We start from the raw sequence: 20207 nt of genomic DNA on the forward strand, positions 1-20207 counted from the left end.
TTTTTTCCTCATAGTTCTGAAAACACAAATACCTTATATATATAGGTGCAGTCAAATGAAAAGGTCAATTTCCATGTACAGAGTTTATTACTGGATAGAGCTATATATAATGACCATTGCTGTTGTTCATCCGATCCATAATGGTGCTTCTGGAGGTCTTGCTTGAGTGGCCCAAAAGCATGGAAATCACAGGGACTCAAGTCAAGACTATACACGGCACTTCCAACTTCTACGACGCCAAAAGATCCTGTGTTTGTTTGGCAACATGAGGCCGGGCACTGTCGTGCAATAAAATGATGCCCTTTGTGAGGTTACCCTGGCGTTTATTCTTAATTGCTAGCCGCAGCCGACGGAGAATGTCACAGAATTTGTTGGCGCTTATTTTTTTCTCCTTTGGGGGAGGAACTCCCTACTCTTCGAAGAACACAGTCACCATGACCTTAGCAGCTGATGTTATGGAACGGATTTTCTTTGGTTTAGGTGACCCTGCATGCTTCCATTGCATACTCTCACGTTTGGATTCCGGTTGAAAACGTAGGCATATGGACTCATCTCCGGCAATGATCTTTCCAAGGAAATCGTCGCCCTCGTTCTGATATCGCGTCAAATGGTTCATGATATTCCCATTCTGTCGTGTAGCTGTTCCTAGGACAAACACTTGGGGACCCATTGAGCACAAACCTTCCGATAACCAAGTTTATTGCGCACAATGTCATCCACACTGCCATGGGACATCTGTATTTGAGCACTAATGGTATCCAAGAAGACCCGTCTATCAGTTTGAGTGCAATTGTCAATAGCAGCAACTGTCTCATCAGGAATACGATTCGTCATCATCAATCAGTGTCTCCCTGCCACAACGAAAACGCCGACACCACTTTCGCATTGTTCTGTCTGACACTTCGCACCATACAATCCTGCATTCTCCTGTGTACAGACCTGTTCAAATTATTAGATTCAACATTTAGTTTTTGAATATTTTACTGTCCTTACAATATTACGTTAGAAAATACATTCGAACTTAGTCCAAATTACTACTTTGTACCTGTCCAAATTTCTAGTGGGTGTGGCATATGCTTTTCAATATAATAAAACAAATGCGTACCTGACATTCAAATAAAATTACTATAAAGTATGTATATCCAAATTGGAAATAAAAAAATGAAATGGAATACTTACAAGAAAATTATCTCTCACACAAAGATTAATATTTCGTATGAAATCCCTTATTCTTTATTAAGTCTTTTATCCTTTCTGGCGTGCTATGCACGAGTTTAGCACATTTTGCCTTCAATTCAGCATCACGATACCACAAATTGTTGATCTCGATCAATTGATGTTTGGTTGTAATGTGCTTCGTCTCTAGCTTTTCCTTCAAAGCTCCAAAGGTTTTCAATCGGTTCTTATCAGGATTAGTACCTGGCCACGGAAAAACACTAATTTTGTTGTCCTCGAAGAATTTTGCCACAGCTTTGGCTGGTGGCATGGGGCTCCATCATGCATAAAGATGAATTGTACGTTATCAAACCAGAGTGCAGTATGGGAAAGTAGTTCTTCTTGAAGAACTTGTAGGTATTGGTCGTACTTCATTGTTATCTCTACTATATACAGTCTTCTAAGCCCGAAGACAGATCACACCCCAGACAATGACTGAAGTAGGTAGTAAAGACATTCTAACTTGAATTCCTCTCAGGTCGACGTCGCACATATTGTGAACATTCATCACACACGAAGACACATGATTCATCACTGACACACACTATTCTCCAATCGTCAGCAGTCCAATATTACAGGCCTCATGCCCATTCGTGGCGCTTCTTTGCCATGATTGGAGTAGACTCTAATATTTGTTTTCTTTCTTGACCGCGTGCTTTTATTCCCTCAGCACAAAGAATCCTCCGAACACTTTCAGGCCAAATGTCTGCGCCATACTGAGCCATTTTTGTGCTTAAGTCTATTAGAAGTTGCACTTCTGTTTTCCAGAGCCAATCTTTTTAGTTTTCTGATACCTCTTACACAGAATGTACTTGAACCTAAACCCACAAAGTGGGGGTGAAGTATATATTTCCTGAAAGCTTGGGTCAAGGTAAGATCAAAACCGGTTACCAAAATTGGGGAGGTATCAAGCATTCCGCTTGAGGGCAGCACGTTACTCATTGTTATTAACACCTTTAAGCGTGTCTTAAAGTCCGTTGCAACCCCGAAAATCTGAAACGGTGGGACAAATATGAAAACAGAAAAACATGTCTTTCATTATTTCAAAAGTATAACGTATCAAAATAAAATAAATTGCCCCAGGTTCCCCCGCAGGGTCCCAGACGGGGTCCAACTCAAAATTTTTAAATGGAAAGGGGGATCAACTTGAATATCGTATGAAAGTTGGTGTTAAATAAAAGATACATCAAGTCGCGACTCTGTACGATAAGCCTGTGCAAAATAGCAATGGGTCAAAATATCAACAAAATCTTTATTGCAAAGTCTATGGCCACTCGTATGTATCTGAAACGGTGGAATAGGTGTAGAAACAAAAACACGGATATGTCATTATTTCAAAAGTATGATGATTCAAAGTAAAAAAAAAAAAAAAAAAAAAATGTTCCAGGATCCCTCGCAGGGTCCAACTCAAAATGTTGAAATGGAAAGGGGTTCAAGTTGAGTATCGTATGAAAGCTTGTTAAGTGAAAGAAGAGAAAACAAGTTTCGACTTTTGATGAAATGTCTATTGCCACTCCTATAAATCTGAAGCGGTGAGACAGGTGCAAAAACAAAACAAAAACTAGAATGTATCAAAGGAAATGACTCCTGCCATTTTGCAATGCTTAACGACAGTCGAGACTTGTCCAATGTCCAATTCTGTATCATTTAACACGAGCTTTTACATGATGTGCTTATTTAGCTCCCTTGGCACTTGAAACTTTTGAGTTGGACCCCGCCTGGGATCCTGCAGTTGAAGCTGGCATATTTCTTTTTTCCTTCGCATCCAAGACCAAGTCCAAATTACCTTTTTTGGGGGTTTCTGAAACTATAATTTTAATCATTCAAGAATTGTTCGCACCCAATATTTTATGCATTTCAACGGAAATTGAGTCCACTAGATTCAATAGATATACTATATCATAAAAAAAGAAACAAATTTTATACATACTTAAGCCGGATACACGCCACAATTCATATCCGACAAGGTCGGATATGCAAGCGAAAGCCTTAATTATCAGATTTATGCAATGAATTTACTTCCAATTTCTTCTACTTGCAGTTGAGACTTAAATAGCTGTAATACCTAACCCTATTTCAAATATTTATGAATTAACTTCAATTTAAAGTTACGAGGTGCGTTCGAAGAGTAACCTCCGATTGGTCACTGTGCGTGAAGTAATGGAGGCAACGTTACCATCTATGCACAGACGTGCGCGGTAGATCAGTCTGCATCCAGCCGTGGTAGAGTGAAAGCTGTCTGATCACTAGTTCCACTTTTGAAGCACCTCAAAATGTGTGCTGCAGTAGAAAACCCCACCAAGTGTGGCTATTCATCGGGAACTTTGTGCCGTGTATGGACCAAGTGTAAAGAGTGAAGGAGTTGTTCGTGAATGTGATCGTTTATTTAAAAGTGGACGAACAAACCTTCATGACGAAAAGAGGAGTAGCAGCCCATCAGAAAATTTATGGAAAAGTTCGCGAAAATCGACGTTTTACAATCTCGGAGCTTTCAGATAAATTTCCACAAATTGTGATAATGTTACCATCTCTTCATGCATATGAAGAAGTGGCTGGGATCTCAGCGCTTTGGTGATAATGTGGAGCTGAAAGATGCGGTCACAGGCTGGCTCAAGACACAGGCGGGAGATTTTTATGCTGATGCAATTTCTAAGCTAGTGCAGAGATATAGTAAGTGCTTGAATGTTTATGGAAACTATGTTGAAAAATACACCCTCCATTCCAAAAGAAACCGAACTTTTGAAAACAAATAGTACCACTAGTGCCATCTGTTGTAATATTTTACCGGTAGATGGCGTAGTCCCTCATTGACAACTGGTATAAATGTCATGACATTTGGATGCACGGCAACAAAGTTATTGCGTTTCAACTGTCAGTGTGTTGTGTACATCGGTCGGAAAATGAGTTTCAAACAACGAGCTGCAATTGAGTTTTGTGTTAAACTGGGTAAAACTTTTAGTGAAACGCACCAAATGCTACAAAATGCATATGGTGATGAGTGTCTATCCCGTACACAAGTTTACGAGTGGTACAGGCGATTCAAATCGGGTAGAGAGACGCTGGATGATGACGAAAGATCAGGCCGTCCCAGAACCGGATTATCGGAAGAAAACATCGAAAAAGTGCGTGAATTCATCAAACATAACAAAAAATCGTAGGTGAAAGTTATTGAAATGGAATTAGGCATTCCTCAAACAACCGCATACCGCATTTTGACCGAAGTTTTGGGCCTTAAGAAGGTTAATTCGCGGTTTGTACCACACAAACTCACCGAAGACCAAAAAGTTGATCGAATTGCGCATTGCAAAGACATTGTTAAAAGTGCTCGGCAGGATCGAAACTTCTTGAAATCGATTATAACTGGTGACGAGACGTGGTGTTTTGAATATGAGCCCGAAACAAAGCGGCAAAGTGCTGAATGGAGAGCGCCGGATGAAGGAACACCCAAAAAAAGTCGCTTGGTGAAGTGAAAAGTTAAGGTGATGCTGATTTGTTTTTACGATTCAAAAGGAATTATCCACAAAGAATTTGTTCAGCCCGGCCAGACAGTCACTGGAGAGTTTTACTTGGGCGTCATGAAGCGTTTGCTGGCAAGAATTCGTCGTATTCGGCCCGAATATCGCGAAATCGGCAGTTGGACTCTTTTGGACGATAATGCACCATCACATCGTTCGCGACTTGTAACTGAATTTTTGGTCAAAAATCACATTATTCGGTTGCATCATCCGCCCTATTCACCAGATCTCGCTCCGTGCGATTTCTATCTGTTCCCGAAACTGCATTTGGCGATGAAAGGAAAGTGGCACGCATCGATTGATGCCATTGAGAAGGCGACGACCGCCGTCCTAAAGACCATTCCAATAAAGGACATGGAGAAATCGTTTGACAACTTGTTGGAGCGTGCAAATATGTGTATCGATGCAGAAGGGGAATACATTGATTAATAAAAATGATTTGTTCCAAAATGTACATTGCTTTTTTGTTTTTATTAAAACGTTCGATTTCTTTTGGAATGGAGGGTGTAGAGCAAAGAAGCATGTTTCAGATATATATAATAAATTCTTCTTATTTACTTTGGTGTTTCTTTCTTATCTAATCGGAAGTTACTTTCCAAATGGCCCTCGTACTTTACACGCTTTTTTAAAAAAGTTTATTTTTAAAGTGGCGTTATTGTTAATCATAAATTTAAAAAAATCAATTTAAGATTTCGACGAAGTAGAATATATGGTATGTTGCGGCTATAAGCGTAACTAGTTGTGCCAAATGACCAAACGTATATTATCACGTTTCGTAAAAACTAAAAACCCGAAATATTCGGGCTTTTAAGTTAACAGGTTAATAAACAAAAATAAATTTAAAGATTTGACCCTACACAAATATATATTCATATCATAGTACTTCCTTTATAAATAACTTTAAAATTATATGCTATACACGAAAGAAAACAGTATTCATATTAGCCTATGCATTTAAAAGTTATTGATGCAAGAATATTGCGAAACGAGTACGTATTATTGCCTGTATCAGTTTGCAGCTTCTTATAATACACTTATTATCAAACAGCTTTAAAAGAATGTACAAAGCTTCTAAAACAACGATGAGCTTCCTTCCGTCTAACAGGTAAATTATTTTTTGGCTAACAATAAATTGACAAAGATAACACAAACAAAAAAAAAAAAAAAAAAAAAGCAGTCAACAAATTCATCCTACTGGCAACTTTCTGCAGACGAATTACCATTTCAGCAGTATTATTAGACCTAGTGACTAAAAGTTGCTTAAAAAGAAAAAAAAAAGTTGAACTAAATATGAGAATAATAAAAAGAAAATTAAGTATAATACTTGAAACTGAATCAGCGGCAATTGGAGTTCGAATATATAAGAACCAAAAAAATCTTCTCAATATAGGTAAAATAAAGTACATCAATGTTACTATGCACGTTGTCTTTAATCAACATTTCAAGTAAAAATAAACTATTACTGTATAGTAACATGCTTCGTGCTATGAGCTAAAAAAAAAAAAAAAAAAAAAAAAAAAATCATTATTTTAGAGATCCACTGTTCCACTAGCTTAGACCACTGCTATCTTTAATCATACAGTGAGAAACTAAACAAGTTCAATTTGACTAAATTTAATGTTTAGAAACTAACTATCAGAAGTTACATTAAAGTGAGCACAGAAACATTGTAATAAACAGTTACGGAATTCCACAGTTTGTAAGAAGATTGCCCTGTCCTACAATCGTCGAAATCGATAATTTGAAAAGAGAGTTTTCCAATACTCATTATAATGAATGAACTCTCTTATCTGCCTTAACTGTAAATTCCACATATCATACCAAGAATAAGCACTGTTATAAGAGCTACATGGCATCATGCTATAGTCATATTCGGCAGCGGTACTATTTGATTGTTGATAAGTATTATGTTCTTGAGATGGAAATGTCTGTTCTACATTATAACTGGGAAAATACTGAGAATTATAATAATGATAATTATTAAGCTGAGGATATGAATAGTCCTTGTAATATTGTCCATAATAATTATTTGAATCTTGGTTTAAAGTCGATTCGTAACCTACGGCACCAGCTTCACTTTCAGAACTGTCTGAAGTGTCACTGTCACTTTCACTGGTCACTTCAGAAGAACTGTCACTGCTCGATTCTGATTCATGGTTTTCACATTTTGTAGGAACTATCTTTAAATTTGTATTACTATGATATCCTTTACCTGGTTTCGCTTTCCTTGTAGCTTTCTCTTCAGAGCTGCTGGTTTCTTCTGTTGAACTACGATGAATCTTTCTCCTTTGTTTATTTTTGCTAAAGCACTTTTCAACCAGTTCTTCATGAACATTTCTTTCGTTGAATATTATATCACACTTTGCTTCTAGAGATTTTTCTTTCGGCTTTACAGATTCTACAGTTTCTTTAAATGGTAACGGCAGGCCTTCACACATGTATTTCAAAATTTTCTTACTAGATAACCTCACACACCTTTCTCTCAACTTATTTAATCTAATGCGAGCATCACTTTTGATAAATTCTAGTAATCCTTCCGTATTGCTGATAACGTGAACTGATGCGGGAGGTTCAAAATGTAAAAATTCTTCCACATTTTTATCATTTACCTTACTATCCTTACTTGATACAAAATCAGTCAAAGATTGTAACAAATCTTCATATCTTTTAACTTCACAGTGCAAATCTTTACCTTTCATAAATGTATTCTGAAATTCACTATAAAACATTTCCAAATCTTTAGCAGTTACTTCACTTGGTATATTAACAGAACTTTTTGTACCTTCTATACTAAGAGATGAAAGTTTCTCTTGTATTTCTTTGTCATCTGTTTCAAAAACAGTTTCTATTATCACGGAAGCATCATCACTATCACTAACAGAAGACTCGGCTAACTTTGAGTTATTACAATTTCTATTTAATGTTTTCGTACTACCTGAGTTCTTATCTGTACCTAATAACGGAAGATTAATTGCATTGGTTTCCTGAGGAGTAGTTTCTACCATTTTATTTAAGCCATTTGGCATACTTGACGAATTCACCTCTACAGAATCACACGACTGACTTATTTCATCACCTACTCCGTTAACCACTTCAAGACTCGAATTATCACATGTCCACAAATCAGGCGGAATCTCTTCAGGTAACTTGTACACTTGATTACAAATATCTTTCATTATTGTTCTAAACTCACTCATCTCTTTGCCTTCAGCAGCAATTGTAATCGCTATTCCGTGTGAGCCATACCTACCAGCTCTGCCTATTCGGTGCAAGTAAGTAGAACCATGCCATGGAACATCCAAGTTCACTACAAGGTTAACATTTTCTGCGTCTATACCTCGAGAAGTAAGATCAGTTGATAATAATACACGACATTTGAATTCTTTTAGTTTACTCATTGCTTCTAGTCTCTGATACTGGTCTTGAGCACCTGCGATGTGAACTGCTGGCCAGCCACAATCATTCAGAAGATTACATATACTCTGTGCCCTGCAAATTAATAAAAAGGGTTTACTGAAACTTCGATTATGAGATTACCGAACAACTATTTCTAAATTCAATTTAACAAACATGCTACCCAATTTAATACGTGAACGATCAAACTAAAATATACCTTATGAGTAAACAGGAAATTACGAAATGTGTTTAAATTTTACCTGATTTCTATTTATATCAATTTTGATTTGAAATAAATGCCTTACAGAAAAAACATAGCAACTTTCGCTTTCATCGTGCACACGAAGTATGAGCGGCAGTAAAATTTACTAGAATTCGAACCTAACTGGGTGCATCTATCGTTTCACTAAGTGAAGTAAGGAAATTACGAATACGAGAACAAGTACTGACTACAACAGAGAGTATCTGCAAGAATAACTTATTAATATTCAGCTTTTAGCTATTTGGTACATAATATATAATTAAAAATTAAAATCCAGATCCAAACTCAACGCCCTTTATGTCATATCAAACACTATGTGCACTCTTGAAAATTAGATTGCTCTATTTCATGTATTGCAGTGCATGCAAGACTGTTCACATAACCACGAATCCATTATTAATTCATGACTGAAAAAACAGGAGAGTTTCAAAAACCTATTTGCTGAAAAACAAGTGTCATCTGGGATTGACAGCAACGAACACAGACCTTTCGTCGGATGTGCTTCGGTCGCCGTGGCAGAGAGTTCGAAGAGAAGGAACATGATCTGGAAAGTGATATCACCGATTGAAGCATTCAAAATTTTTACGTGAGAGGAAAGAAGCAGAGTTGTTAAAAATTTCCCCAGAAAAACAGTGTTCATTGGGTAAAACCCACATAACAAATCCACAATAACACCCTTCCCCTCAAAAAAAAGAAAGAAAAAGAAAAGAAAAAAAGAAAAGAAAAGAAAAAATAAAAGAAACACCTCTAAAAATACGATAGGAAGTTCGTCAAAATAAGTTGTGTTTCGATTTTTCTCCCTAGCAGCGTTATGATCGCAGTTTCGCTTATGCACACTAGTTACTCTGATCCAAGCAAAACGAAATGGCGCCATTTTGAGGTCCCTCTGTGTTGTGTGTCGTTCGTAGTGGTTGTTTATAATGGCAACGTTGATTAAAAAAAAAAAAAAAAAAACACCACTTGTGAAATTAGATCTGTCATTCGTGTTCTGAATGAGAAGAACATAAAACCAAGTGACATTCATCGATAAATCTTCGAGGTTTACGGAGAAAATGCAATGAGTGATTCAATGGTTAGAAGATGGTCCGACAATTTAACGAAGAACGTGATTAAGTGCATGACGAAGAACGACGTGGGCGTCCATCTGTGGTTTCTGATGAACTGGTGAGTGCAATCGAAGAAAGGGTTAAGAACAACCGTAGGTTTACAGTTAATGTTCTTAGTCTTGAATTTCCACAAATTTTACGAACAGTACTTTACGAGATTGTTACTGTAAAACTGGGTTTTCGTGCACTTTGCGCACGTTGGGTGCCTAAACTTCTTACTGAAGAACACAAAAAAACAACGGATGGGCAACGCACTTGATTTTCTGACATGTTTTCATGATGATGGCGAGAACTTTTTATTGCAGATAGTCACGGGGAATGAAACTTGGGTTGCTTATGATACCCCTGAAACGAAACGGCAATCCATGGAATGGAGGCACACTTCGTCCCACCTAAAGCAATTCTTCACACCCCGAAAAGTGACGTGCAATACAGAACAAGTGCAGAAGAATGTTCTCCAAAGGTGTGGTTTTCATTCACGGCAATGCCCGACCACACACACTGCGAATGTGACCAAACAACTCCTTGAAAGCTTTGGCTGGGACGTTTCTGGCCATTCTCCGTTCAGTCCCGACCTCGCTCTTAGCGATTTCCATCTTTTTCTGCATCTGAAGTCTCTCCTTGGTGGTAAGCGCTTCAACAACGATGAAGAGTTAAAAGAACATGTTACCACATGGTTGACAACATTCTATGACGCAGGAATACATAAACTTATACCATGCTATGAAAAATGCCTGGAAAATTACAGGAGCTATGTGGAAAAGTAGTGTAAGTGTTATTGATTTTTGTGCAATACATTGTTTTCTTTAGCTGTGCTCGATTTCGTTTTTATTACCAAACGGAACTTACTTTCCCAACGAACTTCGTATACTTCAAAACGTGGATTGAAATGATAACCCTAATGTGATCATAATTAGATTCTTCAACAGTGTTTCTGAGTACATACCTAGTTTTAGAATTAGATTTAAATATGTATGTATCAAAAGGAGATCTCCAGAACAGAATACCACTGAAATAGATGTGTTTGAGATTCATGCATAACGAATTTAGTTGGCCCTCAATCACATTCGCTATAAGGGTGTTCAGTTGTAGTTAGAGATGCAAAAAAGCCGGCTTTTTTGGGAAAAAAACGAGAATTTTGGAAATTTTGGCTTTTTTCATTTTCATGATTTTTCTATCTAAATAGCTTTCTTATAGTATACTGTATAGTTTGATAAGAATTCCATGACCTAAATGCCATATTTCGCTCTAAAATTCACCATCAAGGTGGATGGAGCACATGTTTTACGAATTAAAACTAACATGAAGAATGTAGTATTTGAGGGCAATTTTAGAGGCTATTTAACTTTATTTTTAACTTTTGAGTTATCGACATTTTTTTGTTCTCGGGATCATTTCAGTTTGTCGTCTGTGTTTCATTTCTAAGAGCTTAGTACTCTAGCTTCTAGCGCAAAAGTTAAACTTACGTTTTTCTATATATCCGTCAAAGCGTACGTTTTTCAATATATCCGTCTAATCGTACTTCCACATTTCTGTTATACTGTAGCTGTGCAACAATTTAGCAATAATTTTCCGGATACAACCTTGAATACTAATTTATACAAATAATCAGTAGCGGATTTAGAAACGTACTTTGGGACGGGTTTCTCTGATTGTTTCATTTTCTAAAATCTCCTAATTTTATTTGGGAGGAGCTTGAAGTTTATGAGTACAGGCATAATTAATACTGTATTTCGTTTCGTTTATATATTTAGCGATAATCTTCCGGATACAACCTTGAAGAACATTTTATACTGAGAATCAGTGGCGGATTTAGAAATGTATTTTGGGAGGGTTTTTTTCTTACTAATGTTTAGTTTTTCTAAACATTCGTAATTTTTATTTGACGGCAGCTTAAAGTTTATGAGTAAAGGCATGACTAATAGATATTTCGTTTGTTTTAGACATTCCGTAATTTTGGAGAACAAACTTCAGTCCGAAAGACCGCCCTCCTAACCTTCGCAAAACCGTCACTGCTGGTAATTAGTAATAATAATGATTTAAAAACAATAAGAAATGAAGTCGGCCAACTCACAGTACACGCACTATTTCTACTTCATAGATGGAATGAAGAAAAGTTTTGTCAGAATGGTCGAATGCTGAGTTGAATTCCGGACTTCTCGAAAGAAGCGCAAAAGCTCCACTCAGTCATGTTTGATGTGCAGTTGCATTTATCTTAACTTAAATATATTCCGTAGCCCCCTTTTTTTTTCTTTTTCTTTTTTTTTTTTTTTTTTTTTTTTTTTTGGTGTTGGTGGGGTGGGGAGAGTTCCATAATGATATGAAGGGTGTGAGCCAAGAACATGGTAACTAACAAATTTTCAATTCCTGAGTTATGCAGCACCAGATAGACAGCAACGCATACCGCTTTTTTTTCTTTAAACCCTCATGTATAGTCTTATGTGAAAAATCAGCTTTCCGACTTTCAAAATGTATTGTGCAGCAGAAAATTTCTAATTTCTTAAAATAGTAAAATTGTGGGTTACCATGTTCTTACCTCACATCCTTCATATGTTGAATCCCTCTTGTTAAAAATACAGAAAACTTGAGGACTGGGTAAACCGTGATGGTGCTTATATAAAACTAGAATTTCAAGAATATACAAAACCAAAAGCTCTAGATGTGCAGCCTTTAAGTGTATCATATAAATCTACGTATTTTTCTTATGTTTTATTTTAATTTTGTTTTGTTCCAAAAAGAGGGTATGGAATATTTTGAAGTAGAAATACTACATAGAATTTTGCTACTTATTTGAGTATTTTTTTTTAAAGAAGTATTTACTTTTAGGGTTGGCTGGTTTACACCAGCTGTTTTTCTTCTTTTTTTAAAAAATAAACAACTGGTTTAAACCAAAAAAAAAAAAAAAAAAACGAAAAATGCAAATCGTGTGAATTTCATGGTGACGTTTCCATACATCAAACCATCTGCATTAGTTTTATTTCCTTTTCACCTTTTAATCAAGGTGTCCCATGTTCAATTCTCGGTCGAACCACAACCCTTCCTTCATGCGTAAACAAAGTAGCGGTTCGGATGTAACTTTAAGCGAAAGTCTTCTCCTTGATAACCTCGGTAATACGTAAGGATGTTAAGCCTGAACATACGAAACGAAACTAAATTGTATATTTCTGCATGCCTGAATGCCTGTTGTTTTATAAAGAAGCCAAGGTTGCTTAAATATACCAGGGGTGCCCACAAGGGGGGGGGGGCTATGACGCAAACTGCGTCACTGAAATATTTGCGGGGGGTAAAAATCTATATAAATATGTTTGAGGGGGTGTAAAAATTAATCGAATTTATTTTTTTCATGGAAGAACACCTACGAATAGACAATTGAGGGGGAGTGCGTCATGGACATTAGGGGGGTGGGACTGATATAAATTGACAAAATTTATCGATTGCCTACGTAGCTTCCAACATTAGCTTGGATTGTACTTTCAATGATATGTACGTACTAAATTTGTAATTTAATACTTCAGTTTTAGCGTTCTGATTATGATACGTTGACCTTTAAATTTTACATGCAAAGCAATAACAGGATTTTTCCGTTATTGTTTTACATTTAGAGTAATAACGGGATTTTCCCGATGGCTAGGGCGGGAGTTTCTCAATTTAAGAAATTTACTGACCGGACTTATTTAAGCTTATGTGACTTCTTCCAGCATAACCCCGTTGTTGCATAATAACACCAAGGCAAAACAAACTTATTTCTGTCAATATGTAATATAAATACATAAAGCAAAATATCTAAACCCAAAAAAACCTGGTTTAAACCAAAAAAGCCTAGTTTAAACTTCCCCCCAAAATCGGGCTTTTGGCATTTTCAAAAACAACCATGGTTCTTGCCAACCCTGTTTACTTTTGTATGTAGGAGGTTAAAAAAATTTTATTATATACATTGGTTAATCCTTTGTAATTCCTAATGTAAATATGTTGAGAAGTAAAACTGTTTGAAATATCTTTTCGAAATTCATGGTTTATTTTCGAGGTTTTATATTATTATCGACATCAACCACTAATTAAATGACTTTTTGTGTTGTAGAAAAGCGAAACAAAATCTGATTTGTCAATTTAAAGCAGAATTTTCAAAAAAGCCCAAAATTTCCCAAGCAAAAAAGCGAAGCAGAAAAAACCGAGTTTTTTTTCCAAAAAAAGCCGGTTTTTTCCGAGCCCTTGCATCTCTAGTTGTAGTTTAAGACAAAAAGCAATACGACTACGTTTCCTTTCTTCCCATAGGGCATATTAGTGCAAATAAATAACAAAATATATTTCTCTCCAAGTGTCAGTTAAGTAGAAGTTGAAAATGCTTTACTTAAAAAAGGATTTTTCAAGACCATTTTCGGATAATTACACACATACAAACGAAGAAAGAAAAGAAAAGAGAAGGGTTGCATTAAAAAGGAAACAAAATCATCTCTTACAACAATTACAAATGCACAAACCACACTTTTTAAAAAAAAAAAAAAATACTGTAGTTTGAATCACAGACACTAGAAATACAGGGTGAGCACAAAAACAGTCCCTGATTTGAAGAGAATATAACTTTAATACCAAAACTACTATTTTGCTCAAACATTCGCGTTAGTTGCATAACCTCAAAAACTTTTGGTGTTGAATTGTGTTGGTGTTAATTACGAACACGCAAAGTGTGCATCATCTGTTACGCGACGAATATCGAGACGATAATCCAGTTCCAACCAAATCTTATGAAGCATTACCGATTAATTGGAGTTTATAGCTGCACTGATGCATTCCTGGCGATCACTCAGGGTTCTGAGTAATGTAGGTACATAGACTAGGTTCACGAAATCTTCAGGAACTCAATAATGCAGCTATGAATTCCATTACATCAGTTACACTTCATAAGATTTGGCTAGAGCTGGGTTATTGTCTTGATGGTTCCCACGTAACAGATAACGCCAACATTACGTGTTTGTAATTCCAATCACCACCAAAAACATTTTGAGTTTACGTAACTATTACGAACATTTGACCAGAGTAGTACTTTTGGTATTACATTTATTCAATTTTCAAATTAGGGACTGTTTTTGTGCTCACCCTGTACTTCACTTAAAAATCGAAATGATAGATGTACCTTTATTTTTTCAAAACTACACCTGGATGATTACACACACAAAACCGAAAAATAGTGCATTAAAACGAGATCGGAAAACTCATGAATTCTGATAGAATATGTCACGTGTGGTACGATTACGTCCTTTAATCGTAAAATATATTGTAAGAAAACAAATTGGTAACTGAAAAGATTAATAATAATATTTCACATATAAAAAAAAATCCAACATTTCAGTTCTTCCAAATTTTATTATATAGAATTCAGTTAACCCTTTTGGATTCTTGCATTTTTTCAGGAAATTTGTCAACCTTTTTGTAAGCACACATGTTGACGAAAATTCTGTTAACATGTTACTGCATTTCATGGGCATTTTCAATATTCATGCACATACTGCCATGCTTACAACACGAAAGTTGATCAGTTCACTTTTACATGCAACATTATACATGTTAGTACATACAAAAACTTTACAAATTCAAATTCTAATAGTTTACTTTAGGAAAACTGTTGAGTATATAAGAGTTTGTGTCTAGCGACTGCTGTATCAAATGTCAAATATATTTTTGCTATGGTAATATATTATATGTTACTGTACATTTTTTGTTGCTACGATTAACACATGTGATAGGATTATATTTGATCGTCGGGGAAAGAAATATTGAGTTAACGTGGAGTGTAACAACAAAGGCAATACTTGATTTAACTGAGTTATGCAAATCACTGTTAGAAAAATTCATTTATGCATATATATATATATATATATATATATATATATATATATATATATATATATATATATATATATATATATATATATATATATATATATATAAACCCTGTCTGGGATCAGAATGTTCCCAAAAATTACGTAAACTGGAAGATAAATTGTTTTATGGGAATTTTAAGACAGAAAAGAAGACTATCAGATTCTTTCATATCATTGCTAATTCAATAAATAAAGGGTTACTGAATCTTCAGATTAAAGAACCCACAAAACGTTACGGCCCACCAAATGTGATGAAATCCGCAATAGAAAATTGTTGCTGTTTCTGTAGCAAGCCCAACCCAGAACTCACGAAAATGATGGAAAAGCACTTGCATATTATTGTGAATATGAAGTACGAGAGCCACAAGATATCGGTGCAGTATTTCAAATTTAGATAGCTGCTATTCCGAACGGTAAAGGTTGGAAGTGTGTATAATATTAGTTCATTTATGAAACCTTACCATTTTATATCCTCTAAATATTTTATATGCTAACATTAAAACAACACATTTTCATGTGCAATAAAACTTCTTAAATTGCATTACAACCATGTATTTGTCACTTCTACTGAGTATAGCACACTTCGATTCAAAATAATGAAGTAATCAAGTACTTATTCGCGGCCATTTCACAAAACAGAAACACCGTAAAGATAAGCTTATCTTTAAATACTACCTATTCTTCAATTCTATATTTCGGCTACAGTCTTGTTCACGAAATAAAAATTGAAATTAAAACGTGAATGTAAGAACTGAAATATAAAATCATTACATGAAATATTTATTTCAATCTTTTCTTTGTACAATGAAATAAAAAAAAATACTAGTTTTGTGCTCCACGAATGTTAAAGAGATAAATGATCAATGGAATTAAATGATTTAAATGATTATGAACGAACTGGTGGAAAAAGAAGGTGGGAAAAACCACAGACATGACCTCTCGGCGAGCGCTCTACCACTGAGCTACCGTACTCTTTCTCTCTTTGTGAAAAGGTTAATGACTACAGCCTACATAAGAATGTAATAATTACTAACCTATAGAATTTTAAAATAAATCTGTCTTTATAACTTCACCTCCTGATATACTCTAAGACGGTAGGTGGGCCGCGAAGCTCAGTGATAGAGCGTTCACCTCTAGTACGTGGGGCCCTTGGTTCGATCCCAGCTCGCGCCAAGTGAGCTTTGCTGTGGACAAACACTGTGTACGTGGTTTTCTCTGGGCTCTCCTACTTTCTTCATTCCATCATTGCATTCATATCTCATCATCACCGTCTCCTTTAGCCTAGCCGGCATAATCGTAGGACGTAACACTTAGATTGTATTTCATTTCATTTCTAAAACGGTATATCGAAAATGGGTGGACCATAAATCACTTAACAAAAATGCAAATGAAATGAATTATTAACCAACAATCACTTCTTACAACGAACTACGCACTATCACGAGTCACATGAAGTTTTTCTATATTTTTTTTTTAAATGTATTTTTCGTCAATTAGACGGTGCGATTCTGGTCAACTGAGGACTGAATAACCACTAGTGTTATGCGACTTATGGTCTACCCTGCATAACACTCGTACTTTTAACGAACATTGAAGTGAAAGGGATTTATGCTTACGTTCTACAGCATTCCCTATGCGTTCAAATAACAATGTATAATTACAGTAAAATGATTTCTTTATCTTAAAATTTTAAAAATAAGTTACTGGAGCACAGAAGAAATACTGCAACACTGAAGGCACATACGTACAGAATAATATCCTTACCTTGACTGATAGTTAGAGAACACCAAACACTGGCTAAACGGAACAGAAGATAGAATTTTGACCAGAGCCATTACTTTGTTCTTCATCTGAACCATGACGTTGTTGTGACTGGAGACTGGAACTACATATTGCCTCAGCCCCAACAGAACTGGAACATCTGAGGATGCACGAACTGTACTTGGGTTTCTCATATATTTTGAAAGAAATTCATCCAATGAATTTGGATATGTAGCACTTAATGCAAGCATTTGTTTGTTCTCAGGAAGTCTCTTGAAGATGAAGCTGAAAAAAAAAAAAAAAAATGCGTATTATCCTGTCTTACTATAAGCGACTTTTATAAATAAATCCACTTTACTTACTTCACACACTATAGATTTCGCGGAGATAAACACGCAATGAAAAAGCATGACTGTTTTCATCCTTTAGAGCTCTTAAAGTACTATACCCGTGTTTTAACAGTTCCGTGATTTTTGGAAACGTAAAACTATGAATTTAAAATCAAATTCTTTCAATGCACTAACGTTTGACGAAATAATAATAATAACATTTTCAAAATCTTTTGTCTTCGTGAATTCTGTCGAGGAATTTGATGCTTAAAAAGTTTAAAACGATAATCATACTTGTTGTCCTGTATGGTTGTGAAACATGGTCGCTTACTCTGAGGTAAGAATGTAGATTGAAAAAGTTCCATTTTAATAGAAAAGTTTTTTAAAAAAGTTTCAAATCAAAAAGAAAAAATAAAACGAAAACGCACCAAAGAAGAACTTTCCGCTTCTTCTTATGAAAAAAATGTCAAGTATTTACTTTGCTTTTGTTCTTTTTTCTTTGTTTTTTTTCAGAGCTTTTTTTTTTTATTTAGACCCTGAAAGTATTTGAGAACAAGATCCTAAGACAAACAGGTATGGGAATAAGGAATGGCGGAAACTTCATAACGAGGAACTGCACAATTTATACCGTTTATAAAACTTGTTAAAGTCATCGAGTCTAGGAGGCTCAGGTGGGCAGATCATATAGCCAGAATGAAAAAAGTAGGAATGCTTTCAAAGTTTTAACTGGAAATCCAATTGGAAAATGACCATTAGGAAGACTTAGACGCAGATAGGAGGACAATATTAAGATGGATCTCCAACAAATAGGAATACAAAGTAGAAACTGGGTCCAGTTGGCTAAGGATAGAAGTCAGTGGAGAGCTTTTGGGAAGAGTTAGTTAATAAGAATATTTTTCGATGCTGTAAGATATCTACGCCACTTATTACGAGAAAACCGATCTCCTCATCACATATTGTACTATGACACTAACGAGACGACAGTATAGAATATGCTTAATGAAAAACAGACCAAAATTATGGTTGGCTCTTAAACTTTAATTTTTGTTTAATTGTAACATTGTCCAAGAATACGACATATATCAATCGATAGAAATCACATCGCGCTGAATAAAACACCGAAAACGATCCCAATTATTAAGGTGGATCACTAGATGTTCTCGGTGCTATGCTAAACACTGTTTGAATAGTACGGCATTGCCAGGTAGTGTCAAGTGTTTACTGGTGCCAGATAATAAAGGAAGTAATCATGGAATTCTGCTTGGATACTTACTGGAGAAATTAGTTTTCGACCCTTACCGAAATTCACAGCTAAGTTACGCCTCTCGAACTGCAACGCTAGAATCCAGAAATTAAACGTATAAATTTGGCATTATGGCGTTCTGCGCAAGTTTCTTCTCAAAATCTATTTCCTTAAATGTAAATAAACAATTAAATAAAATGTGAAAGTTAACACGAAAAACGGTCAAACAATGTATCTATTTCGTAATAAGATCGTTACTTTAAAGTACTTTACACATTCAAATAAACATTTCATAAAATTGAGCACTTCTAGTAAGATCTACCAAGAAGTGCCATCTTGTGTGTTCATTGTAAAACGAATCAAACCTTTTCTTTTATCTATTATATTTTTCGATATCAGGAGAGACAACCAAATGAATCAATGTCTTGTGCTGTAGCTGAAACAATACTCTATTTTATAGTACAATGTTTATAATATGTAACGTTTCATTGTGCAGTAGTTAAGAGAATGAGCTAAAATAGTACTGACTTCCGGGTGGTGATCCACCTTAAGATCACTTTAATTTCCACTTTTGATCGTTACTATAGTGCTGCCAAAATGTCTTGAGCCGTGGCAAAAATGTGAACTAAAGCTCACACCATCGACACACCCACGTGTTGAGCCAATAAGGGTTCAACTGTTGCTATGCGAGAGAGCCTAAGCGAAAGAGAGTGGAATTCCTTCAGCCGATAGCAGCGTTTGAAACAGAAGACTAAGTGTCAAGTCAATGTGGTATATCTTTACATCTCACTGGTACCCAGTGAGTTTTTGCTCTGGGCGTTGAACTCTTGAAAACTGTGGAGGGCGGTGAGCAAGCCCTATTACAGCAAGGTTGAGAACACAATTAACTAATTCAATAGTTCGTCAGAATGTGTACGTTAGTGCAGTACAAAATTTTAACTGAGAGCTGAGTTGCCCAAATACGCTGTGTCAGAGAACATCGTAACAGAATAGTTATGTGCACTGAATATTAGACGCATTAAATTAATAAAAGCTAACAATTAGCTATTTTAATTAATAAAATAATGACATAAGCTACGAATTGCCAACTCCTTCTTAATAGCAATGTAATTAAAGTGGGTATAATATCTTAACCGTTGGAATAAATACTTACTTGATATCTTTCTGAAACGGATCTTCCATTAACTTGTCTGCCTCATCCAAGACAAATAATCGTATATGTTCTGTTTTAAGTTGTCCTTTCTCTATCAAATGCTTTATTCTTCCAGGAGCTCCAACGGCTACATGGCAATTTTTTAGCTTCTCCTCATCGTCTTTCACCGGTAACCCTCCGATGAACGAACGAACTTTCAAACCTAAAAATTACACAGATTATTTGATATCGATAAATCTTTTCCTCTGAAATTTTCTACAGTCGTGTATAATACTTATCGATTTATTTAGGATAAAAAGATAACTAATCAACAAAATACACGAATATCTTAACAACACAGGTTTTACT

At 35.6% G+C, this 20207-nt stretch overlaps 1 protein-coding gene across 3 annotated transcripts in view; it reads right to left on the reverse strand.

Annotated features, from left to right (window-relative positions):
• Positions 1–5215: 5215 nt before the first annotated feature.
• The window catches only part of LOC145675680 (uncharacterized), a 47843-nt gene continuing 32851 nt past the window's right edge, over positions 5216–20207 (reverse strand). For 2 of the 3 annotated variants that reach the window (XM_081746272.1, XM_081746269.1), the window contains exons 4-6: positions 19860–20061; positions 17138–17419; positions 5216–8219 (exon numbers count right to left, since the gene is read on the reverse strand). In XM_081746272.1, the coding sequence (XP_081602398.1) occupies positions 6449–8219; positions 17138–17419; positions 19860–20061 (2255 nt within the window). In that variant the 3' untranslated portion in view covers positions 5216–6448. The remainder of the gene's footprint in view (positions 8220–17137; positions 17420–19859; positions 20062–20207) is intronic. The other variant, XM_081746270.1, reaches the window with a different exon arrangement.

This window comes from Thermobia domestica, chromosome 18 (assembly GCF_964235325.1).
Source record: "Thermobia domestica chromosome 18, izTheDome1.hap1.1, whole genome shotgun sequence".
Classification (NCBI taxonomy): domain Eukaryota; kingdom Metazoa; phylum Arthropoda; class Insecta; order Zygentoma; family Lepismatidae; genus Thermobia; species Thermobia domestica.